At 39.6% G+C, this 15,012-nt stretch overlaps 1 protein-coding gene across 6 annotated transcripts in view; it reads left to right on the forward strand.

Annotated features, from left to right (window-relative positions):
- Window positions 1-15,012, forward strand: part of TASOR2 (transcription activation suppressor family member 2) — an 80,136-nt gene that overhangs the window by 4,275 nt on the left and 60,849 nt on the right. For 2 of the 6 annotated variants that reach the window (XM_078450476.2, XM_078450477.2), the window contains exon 1: window positions 5,529-6,143. The exons of 2 other annotated variants lie outside the window; for them this stretch is intronic. In XM_078450476.2, the coding sequence (XP_078306602.2) occupies window positions 6,139-6,143 (5 nt within the window). In that variant the 5' untranslated portion in view covers window positions 5,529-6,138. Of the gene's footprint in view, window positions 1-5,524; window positions 6,144-15,012 lie in introns of those variants that run through there. 2 more of the 6 variants (XM_078450480.2, XM_078450478.2) reach the window with 2 other exon arrangements.

The following is a 15,012-nucleotide window of genomic DNA, read 5'->3' on the forward strand; positions in this document are numbered from 1 at the left end:
GGTACTTGTTTTCTCTTATTCATATGAATGAATTTTTCTTACATGTATTGTATGTACAAGTTGATGAACTCTTTCTATTGTTTAAAAATTAGAATAATTAAACAATTAAAAATATATAAAGACATACACAGAAAAAATCTTTCCTGTACTATCCAACTCATTCCCCAGTGTTTGTTTTCTTTTCCAGTGTTTGTTTTTATATTTCTCTTTCTTTAATGCATTTTTTTAGACATTTATTTATTTTTGAAAGAGAGCACAAGTGGGAGAGGGGCAGAGAGAAAGGGAGACACAGAATCCGAAGCAGCCTACAGGCTCCCAGCTGTCAGCACAGAGCTGGACACTGGGCTCAAACTCACGAACAGTGCAGCCAGATCATGACCTGAGCCGAAGTGAAGTCGGATGCTTAACTGACTGAGCCACCTAGGTGCCCCGCTCATCTCCATTTAAATTATGTTCTTCCTGTGAGAGGTCTTTTAAGATAGTACAGAAACAGTCACCCAGAACACATCGTAAATGTCTGCGTTCTACAGGCAGGAAACAGATGAAGTATTCACTGATATTTAGTGTGCTGCTTTGAACCCCATCCTTTGGTTATCTTAAACAGTTGCATTATTTTTGTTTGTGTTTTGTAGTTTTTGTTTCGTTTTTGTTTTTGTTTTTGAAAGAGCGGGAGGAAGGGAGGGTCAGAGACACAGAATCCAAAGCAGCTCTAGGCTCTGAGCTGTCAGCACAGACCCCTGATGCGGGGCTTGAACCCATGAATCGTAAGATCATGACCTGAGCCGAAGTCAGACACTTAACCAACTGAGCCACCCAGGCACCCTATATTCCACTTTCTTAATCTGATTTGTGCTATGCTACATTTTTTCCCCCACTTAGCAGTATATCCTAGAAGTCTTATATGCAAATCAGTATATAGAAGCCATGCTCATTCTACAGAATAAGAACAATAGTCAGTCATAGATCATTTGTTTCTGGTCTTTTGCAGTTAAAAACAATGGTGCATGGAGTAATTCTGTAGAATTGTCCTTTTGTATGTGAGGAGGTTTTTCTGTTATATTAATTTCCAGAATTGTGATTACTGGGTTGAAGGTTAAATGCTTTTGAAATTTTGAGAAGTATTGCCAAACTGCATTTCCTGGGATTTTTGCACATACCTTCGGTATACTGAAGTAACTGTTTTCCTAAAGCACCCTCCCCCTTACCTTCCCCCCCCCCCCCACAGGATGCATTGCTAAACTTGCATGTTTTGACAGTTTGATAAATCCATTTACAGATCATTATGACTGAGCATCTTTTCATAAGTTTAAAAGCCTTTTTTTTTTTCCTTTGTACTGTTCATATCACCTACCCATTTCTGTTTTTTGTTGGGTTGTTGGACTGTAGGATTTCTTTACACATTCTGGGTACTAATGTTTTATAGTTAAATAGGTTGCAAATACCTTTTCTTTCTGTGATGTAATTTTAAAGATTTTCATTTTGTGTCCGTATACTTGGGATTCTTAATTGTGGGTAGTGTGGAATATAGATATAATTTAATTTTATTCTCAGTAGATAACCAGTTGTGGTAGAATTTACCATTGAATCCACTTGCGTCTGAAATTTTATTGGTGGCAAATTTTTGACTAGTGATTTAATTTTTTTTAGTGGTTACAGGATTACTGAACATTAAAAAAATTGTCAATATTGATTAGATTTTTGTAGGTCTCTATTTTGTCTGAATTTTTAATATTTATAGGCACAGAGTTGTTAAAAGTACCCTCTTGCTATTTTTAATGAGTGAAGTGTATGTAATTATGTCTCCTTTTATCAGTTTTGATGTTGAATATTTTTCCCTTTCCTCCATGCTGTTAATTCATCTTGCTCGTAGTCTGTTACGCTTCATGATTTTCTCTATCATACATTTCTTTTTGTGTTTTTTATTCATTTGTTAAACTCTTTGGAAAAAGTTATAGACTCAGGCACTTGTATGTTTTTGATGTCTCTTGTAAAGAGCATCTGTTGGAATTTTTAAATGCAGTTTTAGGGGCGCCAGGGTGGCTCAGTCAGTTAGGCCCATCTCTTGATGTCCGCTCAGGTCACAATCTCACAGTTTGTGAGATCGAGCCCCATGTCAGGCTCTGTGCTGACAGCGTAGACCCTGCTGGGGATTCTCTCCCTCCCTCTCTCTTTCTCTGTCTCTGCCCCTCCTTTTGTCTCTTACAAAATAAATAAATAGGAGAAAATTTTTTTAAAAATGCAGTTTTAAGGCATGGGACATATAACCTATTTACATTCACTGTAATTGCTCTTATTTTGTGCTGTTTGTCCTGGCTGTTCTATGTTTCTTTTCTCTCCCTTTTGTTATTTATTAAATATTCATTTAATATCTTTATCATTCCATTTTCCCCATGTCCTAGTTTAGAAAATAAACTTTTTTTTTCTGTTTATAATTCTCCCAGAAATATGCATCCTTGACATTTAAAAACCTAAAACAGGGGCACCTGGGTGGCTCAGGCGGTTGAGCATCCTGCTTCGGCTCAGGACATGATCTCGCGGTCCGTGAGTTCGGGCCCTGCGTCGTCAGGCTCGGTGCTGACAGCTCAGAGCCTGGAGCCTGCTTTGGATTCTGTGTCTCCCTCTCTCTCTGCCCCTCCCCCACTCATTCTCTCTCCCTCTCTCTCTCTCTTTCTCTTTGTCAAAAATAAACATTAAAAAAATTTTTTTAACCTAAAACAAAGCAGAACAACAATACTTTTACCTTCCTTTTAGACAATATAAGAACCTCAAAAATTTAACTTCACTCAGCCCCTGTATGACTTATATGTTATCATATATTTTAATTTTTTAAATAATATTCTTACCAGACAGAAGGGGGCCTGTTTAGAATTAATGTTGTGTTTTACAGTTGGTGCTTATTTACATTTCCCCACATTTGTACTACTTTTCTCTATTGCTGCTTTTATCTTTTATTTAAAAAAATTTTTTTTAATCTTTATTTATTTTTGAGAGAGAGTATGAGCAGGGGAGAAGGAGATACAGAATTGGAAGCAGGCTCCAGGCTCTGAGCTGTCAGCACAGAGCCTGACGTGGGGGTTGAATTCAGGAACTGTGAGATCAGGACCTGAGCTGAAGTCTGACGCTTGAACGACTGAGCCACCCAGGTGCCCCAACTGCTTTTATCTTTTAGAACATCCTCTAGGGCCCTTTTCCTTCTGTTCAAAGACTATCCCTTGGGATGGCTCTTACTGAAGGGTCATTTGATGATGAACTGTCCCTGCTTTTGTTTGCCTGAAATTGTCTTTGTTTCACTGTCATTTATGGCAGATGTTTTTGCTAAATAGAGTGGTTTCTGTTGGCAGTTGTTTAGTACACTGAAGATCTCCTTCCTCATTCCTTTGTTTTTTTCCATTGCTATTGAGAAGTCAGCTGTCAGTCTCCCAATTCCTTTTTCTCTGGCTGCTTTGGTATTTTTCTTTTTGTCTTTAGCTCTTGCTATTTCAGAGTAATGTATTTTTATCTTGCTTGGAATTGTTTGGTTTCTTAAATCCATAAATTAGAGATGTTTTGAAATGTGTTTGTTAGCTATTCATAATTCCTGAACTGTGAATTTCCAATTATATCTTCTGTTGATCTGTCCATCTTAATGTATAAAGCAGTCTTTTATAGTCTGTATATATAGTAAATATTTTCTCCTGTTCTTTTGCTTTTCTCTTCACTTTGTCTCTTACAGCCTTCCCCAACAGAATGCATTGCCAAACGCATGGATTTATGATAATCTGATAAGTGAGAAGTGAAACTTGACAATGAAACTCTGGAACTAGTCTTTTGGGAGAAGGGGTAGGACTATGACTACCGTTTCTGTGCTTTCATCGTAAATGGTTTTTTTAGATGTTTCTTCTTTTTAGACCAATGTTGGTAAAGTATATTTTTATAGTTTTCAAATTAATTGGTAGAAGTTGTGTATGATAACTTATAATTTTAGAAATATCTTCCCTGTATTTGTGGTTGTAGCCTCCTTTTTCTGATATTTAATTTTTCTTTCTTGATTATATTTGCTACAAGGTTATTTATGCTAAAAGTAACAGTTTTTATTGATTAACTCAGTTGGCCTTTTGTTTTTGTTTTAAATTTGGCTTCTCTTTTTAAAATTACTGCTTTTATCATAAGAAATGTCTGGGGCATACTTTGTTTTCCCTTAATAAGATTTTAATAATACTTAATTGGGTAATTAAATCCCTTGCTATATTCTGTGTAAAGACTCACTACTTTCCTTGGCATGGTAAAATGGACCCTGTTTAGAACTTTTTGAGTACACCTGCTCCCTCCCTCATTAGAAAATTCAAGGCCCCAACTCCTGAGATCCAGTTTGACCAGTTGAAGTACCTGCTTTACCTGTGGTTATCCTTTCTCTGGGAGCCACTGTCAGCGAAGAGGCCTCGTCTTTGCCCAGCGCATTTGGAATGGGATATTTCTAGGGGTGTGAGCAAAAAAAAAAAAAAAATCATTTTTGTTATGGCACAAATTAGGTCACTCTCTCTTTCATCATATGTGACAAACGAATCCAAAGCAGGTTTGAAAATGTAATTGTCCCTGAGAAAAATTTATTCTTAGGATTTTCGTGTAAGAGGTACAAAACTACCTAACAATGTCCTTGTACTAAATACAGGAGTAAGTGTCATGCAGCCATTTCATTGCAGGCTGATAGTTTAAGGCACAAATTAGTTAATCCGGTTTGATAAGGAGCCAGAACAAAGGTCAGTTACTTTCTACAGATGGCTAAAAATGACACCATATAAACTTCGAAATGGTTCCAGTAAAAGGTGCATAATCTTGAACGTGGAAAGTATAGTGTCCAAAGAATCTATACAGCATGGCAAGAGAGAAAACAAAATTTGGTAGATACAAGATTATAGGCATCTGCTTGATATACAAAAACACTTTTTACTGTCAGAGTGGATTCTGAGGATGTTAAACCCGTCTTTAAAAATTGAATGTTAAATCCAAAAGTAAATGAAAGTTAAATGAAAATGTCATAATGCGTGGGTAGATCTCATTTCACACAATGGATATAATCTTCCAAAAATGTTTTTTTAAAAAAAAATTTCTCTTCCACTGGATATACTAAATACCCAAAGCGAGTTTGTTATTTTAAATACTACATAATTAATCAACGTGATTCATTATGATTTAAGCAATTTGCTTTGTGAGTTCAGATTTTCCTGAATGTTTTCTATATGTACAACACAATAGTGGTAATGATTCTCTAGGATCTCCTGATTAGATTTTCCTCTAGCAAATGCGGATATGGTTTGGGAAATGCATGTGGATGTCTTCTCTAACTTTGTTAAAACATGAGTCAAAAGCAAAGATGTCCTTAGGTCAGGCCAAATACTTCATGCCCTCTCCCTCAGTTTTATTTTTGGTAGATTTTGTTAGGGCTGCGGGGCTGTGTGTGTGTGTGTGTGTGTGTGTGTGTGAGAGAGAGAGAGAGAGAGAGAGAGAGAGAGAGAGAGAGAGAGGGAGAGGACCCCCATCCTGACCACAGGTGCTTGATATCAGCATCCTGACCACAGGTGCTTGACATCAGCATCTCCCGGAGTATGTGGAGTACTCAAAATCATGGTCTATAGACCTATTTTCGTAAATTCTACAAGAAAGCCCCATGAAACTGTAACTGGTGGATTTATATAGACGACTGGGAAAGCTTTATAGGGGCACTGATTCGGAATAATTGGGGATCGCTGTAGAGAAAAGGCCTGGATTTCAGCTTAGATCTGAGGTTTGCCATCCCTCATCACGACTGAGAGCCGTGGGCAAGACCCTTGAAGAAACGGAAGCTTAGAGCAGTCACTGTAAAATACCAATGGACACCTAGGGGTATTGGGAGACCTCAGAGAAGGAGGAAGGTCCAAGGGCGCTCCGCTTGATCCGCCAGCCCTGGAACCCGATTGCAGCTCCCACGACCCCCTTGCCGGGGTCTGCACCTGGGGGTCTGGGCCCTGCGCCTACGCCGTGCGCCGGCTCGCGGTCGGCGGTCCTCGTTGACTTTTAAAAGGAGCAGCCCCGCGCCGCCCTGGCTGCCGCACTGGCCTCTGCTGGCGGGAGGGGGCCGACCGGGCCGGCGGGGCAGGGGCACAGCCCCCTGCCCCAGGTACCATGAGGTGAGGGAGGGGCCGGCCCCTAGCGCGGGCCCGGCCCCCCACTGCTGCCGGGGCGCCCCAGCTGGCCGGCCAGCTGCCTTCCCCAGCGCCGGGCGCCAGCGAGACTGGAAGAAGGGACAGACTAGGTGTCTAACCTTTAGGGGGACTTTAGGGAATGAGGCTTTGGGGGGGGTGGGGGAGGGGCTTCAGGAACAGGTTGGAAGGGGGAGGGGCTTCAGGAACAGGTTGGAAGGTCCGTAAAGGCTTCCCGAGGTCCTTGCTCCCCAGTCCTCCCTGGATTCTGTAAGTATGGTGGTGAGGAAGCCCTTGCGGAAACTTCTAGAGAGCAGGATTGCTTCTTACAACTCTCCCGTGTGTGCAGACGGTCCGTGTTTTAGGTCATCTTCTGAAATGTAAAACAGTGATACGGGTGTTTTGTGCTTCATTCACATTTGCTTTTTTATTCCTTCTGTGTATGATTATCTGGGCATGAGAAAACATTTAAACTTTTGTGTCTGGCAAACTTTTTTATATCTTTTAAACATTTTGTGAAAATCCTACCTTTCTCATTCCATAGTATTTTCTTTTTCTTAACAGAACACTTTGTTTATGGGGCTCCATTGTTTTGCCTTATGGCAACTGTTATTTCTACTTGTTTTCTTTACTTTGTCTTCATATTTAAAAAACTAGCTTGCTTCCACTTAGGGCTGTAGGAGATCTCTCTTTTTTTTTTTTTTTTTTACAAAGTGAAAATTGCTTTATTTCCCCCAGATTGTATTTATGCTTATGTCAACTTTTAGATAATACAAAAAGTTACAAAAAAACAAAAACAAAAATTACCTATACTTGACCCACCTAAAAATAACTTGGTATTGAGTACCTCCCGTGGTGCTGTGAGCTCTGCTGGACACTGGGGGACTCTGGTGAACAAGACAGAGTATCTGCCTGCATAGATCTTACAGTCTGGTGGGAGAGATGAGCCCCCAAAAAGGAAATTGATAAAATAATTGCATGTTGTAATGAGTGCTTTAAAGAAAACACTAGTGCTTTAAAGAAAACAAGGTTTCTCTGAGGGAAAAACTTGTAGATTTCACTAAAGGAAGAACAGGAACTAAGCCATGGACGGAACAGGAGAAAGAACGTTTTAGTCAGAAATAACGGCATATGCAAAGGTCTGAAAAGAGGAAAGAGCCTGAATCAGAAAGATCAGTATAGCTGGAACTCAGTGGTAAGTCAGGGGAAGGTGGGTCAAGGTGAGTAGAAAAATGATCTGGAAAATGAATTGATTCATTACATAAATGTTTATTGAAACCTTATTGTGTACCAGGCACTGATCTAGGCACTGGGGATACAGCTTGGAAAAGGACAGATTCCCTGTACTCATGAAATGAATAAACTAGTGCTGAGAGGATAACCAAATAAACAAGAAAGATAGTGGATGTTGTTAAGTGTTATGCAGAAGACGACCGTGTTTAAACTGTGGTGTGTGTTCTTAAAGATGTATGGGTACATATGCTTCTCTTTTGTAATTTGCTTTTCTTTCCCCTAAACAGTTTATGGTAGGACATTTTTCTGTGTTATTAAATAAATCTTCTATTTGGGAGAATCTTAGCTTGTTTTTTAGATTAAGTGTGACAGATAATCCATAAATTTAAAAAACCCTCTTCAACAAAAATTTGCACATTATAAGGCATCGTAATATAAACAGGTAGAAGGTAACTTCGTTTTGACAGTCTGCCATTTGGTTTCTCTTCTGCGTCACCCCACCACCCAGCAGCCTCTCTGTGGTTGTCTTACTTCCACCTATCTTTGTTGTTAGTTAAATGTTTGGATTTCCTATTTATTGAACCAATTTTTAACAATCCTGTAACGAATCTGGATTGATACCTGTTATCATTTTCACATCCCGATGGATTCTTTTTGCCAGTGCATATGTTTTAAGATTTTAGTTATCTGTATTCATAAGAGAGGTAAATCTTTAATTTCTTTTTTAATGTTTTCTTTGTCAGACTTTGGTACTAGCATTTGACTGCTTTCAAGATGGGAAACTTGATTCCTTTTACTGAGTTTTGGGACAGATTAAATAGTCTAAATATTATGTACTCTTTTATTTAGTTACCAGTTACATATTTACTGTATGCCAGGCGTTGGGTTGGATGCTGAGTAAGCAAAACAGAAATGGTTTCTGCCCTCATAGGGCTTGATTCATTGGGGAAGTAGACATTACTGAAGTAACTATGAATATGTAATTGTGAATCATAACAAGTACTCTGAAAGGAAGGAACAGAGTGCTGTGCGAGAGATATCATTGAAGATCTACTTGAGATTGTACTTTTTGTGATATGAAGACCTGCTTATTGAGTATATATGCACTAAAAGGTAATTCTTTTTAAGTGAAATATTTATTGGCTGTTTGATATATACTTAGGTCTGCGGCCAATACATTAAGTACGTGAAGTCTTCATAATGATAAAAGTTAAAGTAACAACCACTGGCAATAGTAACTACCAGAGTTAGAGGATATAGTCCACATGTTTTAATTGAAGAAATTAAGACTTATATTAAGTAGACACTTGTAGTGTAACATGTCCAATTGTATACACCCTCTGGAAATCCCACTGAGGTTACAGTAAAACAATAAAGTTGTAAATCCACAAAAAGAGAATGGGAAAGTAGATGCCAGGTGCAGTCAGCTTTGGGAAACTAGAAAGAAGATGGTCAGGTGATAAGTGACTTTGTGGATTAGAGGATGCTGAAGGCTGAAGACCCGGAAGCCATCAAGGGGCAGGTGTAGTCCCACCAGGCAGTCTGGCAGCAGCTCGGGAGTTAGAAGTACCGGTACTTGTCAAGGTGGGAATAAAGGGTGGAGTGGAAATAGAAGGTCCGAGTGATGATTTTTGTAGTTTTCACGCTCTGGATTCCCTTCCCTGCTGTCTGCACCCAGACAACTGTCTACCTCCCCTCTACCCAGACGGAGGACTGAAGGTTGACACTCAGGAGACGTTCACTGGGCATGCCAGACAGCAGAGGTAGGGGCAGAGCACCTCAATGAACATGAAGATTAAGTGAAAGCATACTGAAGCGTGAAACCAGGACTGTCTTCCTGTGTGATTCTCAGAACTAACAGTCAAGCTTATGCTCCCTCTAAACAAGGTATTAAAGGAATCTTTTCTGGGGAAACTTACCAAACCATGGCAAAATATTTAACAGACACGGACTTCGGGAGTTTGCCCGATTCAACAGCTGCATCACCATCAGATCATGTGAAAGAGTAAGGGCTGCTGGTCAGGAAGCACTGTTGATGCACCAGACTTTCAGGCAGCTTTAAGTGCCTCACGTGTAAACATAAATGGACAGCAGAGGATCCCCAGCCACTGGGTGCAAGTGTCTAACATGAAAGAAATCAAACAGGGATAAACAAGTAGGAAATAAAAGGAGCTTGGTAGAAATAAATTTACTGCAGTTAACAGAAGAAACTTCAACCAAATAAAACTATAGCATCTTTAGAAATGATACAACATCCATGAAAGAGGAGGTTCTATTTTTTTTTTTTTAATTATTTAGAAAACAGAAAAGGGCTCTGTAAGAGCAGAAAAAAATATATAAGGATTGGATAATAAAGCTGAAGAACTCTCCCCCCAAAATAAAAGGGCCACAAGCATTAGAAAATAAGAGTGTGGAGATAAGAAAGATAGAGCACCAGTCAAGGAGGTCTTTTGTCTTACACAGTGGGAGGAAACCACCATCTAGTCCCAGAACTGGAAGATGTGAGTTTGTGGGTTGAATGGGTCTTCTGTCTGATTCCCTGAAGAACAAAACAGAATGAAACCAAATCATCAGACTGAACGTATAGTTCCAAAAGGAACAAGGCCAGATTAGTTTTTAATCATTCTACTTCCATAAAGAATGGGAGGCAGGGGGCAGTTCTCAGACTACATTTTGAACAAGTGAAGGAGAAAAAGAAACCCGGTAAACTTGAATATATACATAAGTACTGTTCGGAAGCCCCAGCAGTTCTATGAGAAAAGGCAGAGTTGTGCAGAGGGGGCATAGCTCAGAAATTTCCAGCAGCCATCCAGTCCTGGCAGCAGTCCCATCCTAAAAGAATCGTTGCCTACCAGGCTGAGACTGAACAGCCGTATGGTGTCCGTTAAGGAATGCAGAGAGGAATTGGAAAGTACCTGAGTGGCCCAGAGATCTTAAAATGAGCTAGCAAAATACACCCTAGAAGTGAGTATATAACCTTGGAAAGCAAGGGATGTGTCTTCTTAGTGATCTTGAAGAGGAAAATAGAGCTGGAAGTACACACACCCTCCTGATCTACAGTACACTTGCAGGTTGACAACAAAGGAACCGTATTATTTTTTCAAAAATCCTTGGATGCAGGAACGAAGAAGGGGGAACTCCTAAATTAAGAAAACGGAAAACTGCTCTCACCCCTGCCTACATCCTGAGCATTCTGCTGGTTCAGGATAATTCATCTTGTTCAAATATGAAAAGCAAGAATATGCACAACATCCTTACAGTGATACTGTGGTAGATTGCATTTCTTTCTTATTTTTTTAATGTAGTATTTTATTACATTGGTTTTTAATTAATTAGTTTTTAGTATATTCACAAGGATGTACAACCATCATCACTATCAATTGTATTATGAAGCCCAGGGCTCTCCTCCTCTTTGCGTTCCTGCCCTGACTCTGCATTTCTTCCCACTAAAGGGACAGGATATCTCTTCCTCCCCGCTGACTTTGAGTTTGGCTATATGACTTGGTGTGGGCAATAATATCAGGTAGAAATGACAGTATGTTAGTTTCAGGCCTGATAAACCTTAAGAGGACTTGGTGTTCTACATTTGTTCTCTGCACCTCTGCCATTTCCATGAGAAAAACATGCCTCTGCTAGTTCACTGGCTGAAGGAAGATGAGAGAGATATGGATTGGAGCTATGCCCGCTGGACTAAGCCTACTTCAGCCCACATTGTAGAAATGTGAGCAGTAGTAAATGATTGTGGTTGTAAGCTACTGAATTTTGAGATGGCTTGTTACTAAGCAGTAGTTAACTAATACAAATATGTGAGAAAAGGCTCAGGTGGGGGGATATGTACCACATATGTTCCTGCTCTGTGGTTCTTTGTTCTTCTATTCAATTAGCTTCTAATCTTTATTACTTACTTCCTTTGCTTATTTTCTTTGAATTTACCACTTCTCTGTTTTCTAAGTTCTTGAATTGACTCTTCAGTTCACTGATTTTCAAATGTTTTTCTTTAACATGTGCGTTTAAAATTAATGGTTTTCTTGTAGTTTTTTCTTGTAGATATTTTGCATGTGCCTAAGTTCAGATAGGTGTTTTCATTGTCATTCAGTTCAAACATTTTAAATTTCATTATAATTTAACTTATGTCATTTATAAGTAGTTCTTGGTTTGGTTTTTTTTTTTAAGCATGGGCTCTTGAGATTAATTTTTTTATGGTCACATAAAATCCAGTAATTTTACTGGATTTGGGTCAGATGTTATATGCTATCGCATATCCATATTTGGTGCTAAACACATTTTAAGTATATAGTTCAGTGAATTTTGGTAAATGTGTGCACCCTGTGAGCAACACACCCATAAAAATATAGGATATTTATATCACCCCAGAAAGTTCCTTCATGCCTGCTTCACTTGCAGTCAGTTTTTCTATTCCTGCCCTCCACCCGCAACAACCACTGATACGATTATCACTACAGATTAGTTTTACCAATTCTAGAACTTCATATATGTATAGATCCTACAGTGTGTACTTTTTATGTCTGATTTCTTTTGTCCAGTTTAATGTTTTTGAGATTCATGCATGTATCAGCAGGTTTTTTTTTTTAATCCCTGAGTAGAATAGTATATTGTATGAAAAGACCATAGTTTATCCAAACACCTATCATGAACATTTAGATTGTTTCCAGTTTTAGCTTATGTGCCCCGAAAGTTCGTGTACACATTTTTTTTATGGACGTAATGTTTCATTTTTCTTGGGTAAATATGTAGGAATAAAATTGCTGGGCCATAAAGTAAGTACATATTTAACTTTGTAAGAAACTGGCGAAACATTTTTCCAATTGGCTATATAGGTTTCTATTCCTACCAGGAATGTATGAGAGTTCCAGAGGTTCCTCATCCTTGCCAACACTTAGTATTCTCAGTCTTTCTAATTTTAGTCATTCTGGTGAGCAAGTGGCACCTCCCTGATAACTAATAATGTTGACCATTTTCCCACGTACTACGTACTTGCTGTTAGTATGTTGTTTGTGAAGTGTGTTTAAGAGTCCTTTGTATACTCTGGGGCCACCTAGGTGGCTCAGTCAGTTAGGCCTCCGACTTTGGCTCAGATCATGATCTCACGGTTCATGAGTTCAAGCCCCACATTGGGCTCTGTGCTCAGAGCCTGGAGTCTGCTTCGGAATCTGTGTTTCCCCCTCTCTCTGTCCTTCTCCCCCTCACGCTCTGTCTCTCTCTCTCTCAAAAATAAATAAATATTAAAAAAAAAAAGACTTCTTTGTATATTCTGGATACACGTCCTTCACAAATACTTTAATTTCTTAATGATATCTTTTGAAGCTCAGAAGGTTTTATAATTTTCATGAAGTCCGGTGTATCAGTTTTTCTTTTATGGGAACTGATTTTTATGCCCTAAGCAATCTTAACCTGCCCCCGGTCAGAATTTTCTCTTTTGATCTTTTTCTAGGAACTTCATAGCATTAGCGGTTACGTTTATGTCTGTCATTCATTTCCATTTGAATTTTATGGTTTGAGGTAGGGGTTGAGGTTCATGTTTGTTTGTTTTTTCTGATTTGGTGATTATAGCATCATCTTTTTTCAAGTTGTTCTTTTCCTCTTGGGTTATATTGGCAGCCTTCTGACAGTTTCTGAGCTCTCATGCTGTCCCACTGATCTGTATGTATTATCGTTAAAACACCACAGTTGTGACTGCGTTAGCTTTGTGGTGATTCTTGAAATCAGGTGGTGAATCCTTCAAATTTGCCATTTTTTCTAAAATTGTTTTGGCTGTTCTGTATCCTTTGAATGTAAGTTTCAGAGTCAGGTCATCGGTTTCTGCCAACTGGGATCGTGCTGAACATTTATACATCAGTGCTGTATCTCAGCATCCCCCACCAAGGGTGCAAAGCTCTTTGGTTCACTGGAGAGCACAGGTCCTTCACCGGGAAGCACAGGTCTTTCACCTGGAGCACAGGTCCTTCACCGGGGAGCACAGGTCCAGACTGAAGCCGGAGGACACAATGCTGCACAAACAGCGTCTCCAAACACTTGATGTATCTATCTGTTCGGAGGAGATTTGCGTTCTCTGGGAGAATTTTAAGCAGAGACCATCTTAAATTCAGAAAAATGAAACATCATGTAAAAAAGGAAATTGACTACCCAGTGTGGCCCAGCTATGATTAATGCATACAACTTATTGAAACATTGAATAATGATGTAGCAAAATTAGTGATATGAGTTTATACAGCTATTGTATTTAGAAACATGGAGTTCTACCAGAAGATAGAGCTAAAGTTGAAAGTGATTGCTTAAGAAGAATGGAAATCAGGGCTCCCTGGGAGGGTAGGGGCAGTGATTGATAAGACTACTGGTATGGTATGCGGCTTTTTATTTAGTGTATGTGCCTTGATGACATTTATTTTTATTTTTTTTTATTTTTATTTTTTTTTAAATTTTTTTTTTTTCAACGTTTTTTATTTATTTTTGGGACAGAGAGAGACAGAGCATGAACGGGGGAGGGGCAGAGAGAGAGGGAGACACAGAATCGGAAACAGGCTCCAGGCTCCGAGCCATCAGCCCAGAGCCTGACGCGGGGCTCGAACTCACGGACCGCGAGATCGTGACCTGGCTGAAGTCGGACGCTTAACCGACTGCGCCACCCAGGCGCCCCAATGACATTTATTTTTAAAAAGAAGGGGAAGAAAGATTAAGCAGCTTTCTCAGAGTCGCAAAGGTAGAAAGACCTAGCTTCAAAATCTTGTCTTGCCAAGTCCTTCTGATTACAAAATGTGTGCCCTTCATTACTTGTTCCATGGAAGAGGAGCTTGTTCTGAACAGAACTTTCACAGACAGTTCTGAAATTATGACCTAAATGTTAGAGACCACTCTCGCAGGTAGACAAGACACACGGTCTCCCGTTTGTTCCTGTGTTCCCTAGCTCCAGCCCAGACCTGTACATAGAGCAGGACTATGGTAAATATCCGTGGAACCCTTGTGAAGAATGATTCTAGCCGGGTGGAAAATTTTTAAATCATCAGAGAAGCTAGATTTGGGGGCTTTCAATGTGAGGAAAACTTGAAGTGGTGGGGGTGTGTGAAAATCAGACTTTGTATATAACTAATAAGGGAAATTACATTAGGAGTGATCTGAATCAAGGGTCTTTTTCCCTTGTGTGTGGGAGGGAGATAAGACTTACCGAGTAGGTGGGAATCAAAGGCTTTAAATACCCTTATATTTTAGGTTTCAAGTTATATTAGCTTTTGTGATTTCTTGCTAATAAATACTAGGATAAATGTCTCCATGCATGGTGACAAATAAAAGAGGAATTTGATAAATTATCTAGTGCGGTGCACAATGCCTCATACATAACAGGGCTTCAGGAAGGCAGTTGGTAAAGTCACAGTGTTAGAATGGAAAGGAGCTTTAGAAACATAATTTCAGGGAGTCTGGGTGGCTCAGTCAGTTAAGCGTCCAACTTAGGCTCAGGTCCTGATCTCACAGTTCGTGAGTTCGAGCCCCAGTCAGGCTCTGTGCTGACAGCTCGGAGCCTGGAGCCTGCTTCCGATTCTGTGTCTCCCTCTCTCTCTGCCCCTCCTCCACCTGGCACTCTCTCTCTCTCTCACTCTCTCAAAAATAAATA

Source organism: Panthera onca, chromosome B4 (assembly GCF_046562875.1).
Source record: "Panthera onca isolate mPanOnc1 chromosome B4, mPanOnc1 haplotype 2, whole genome shotgun sequence".
In the NCBI taxonomy this organism is placed as follows: Eukaryota; Metazoa; Chordata; class Mammalia; order Carnivora; family Felidae; genus Panthera; species Panthera onca.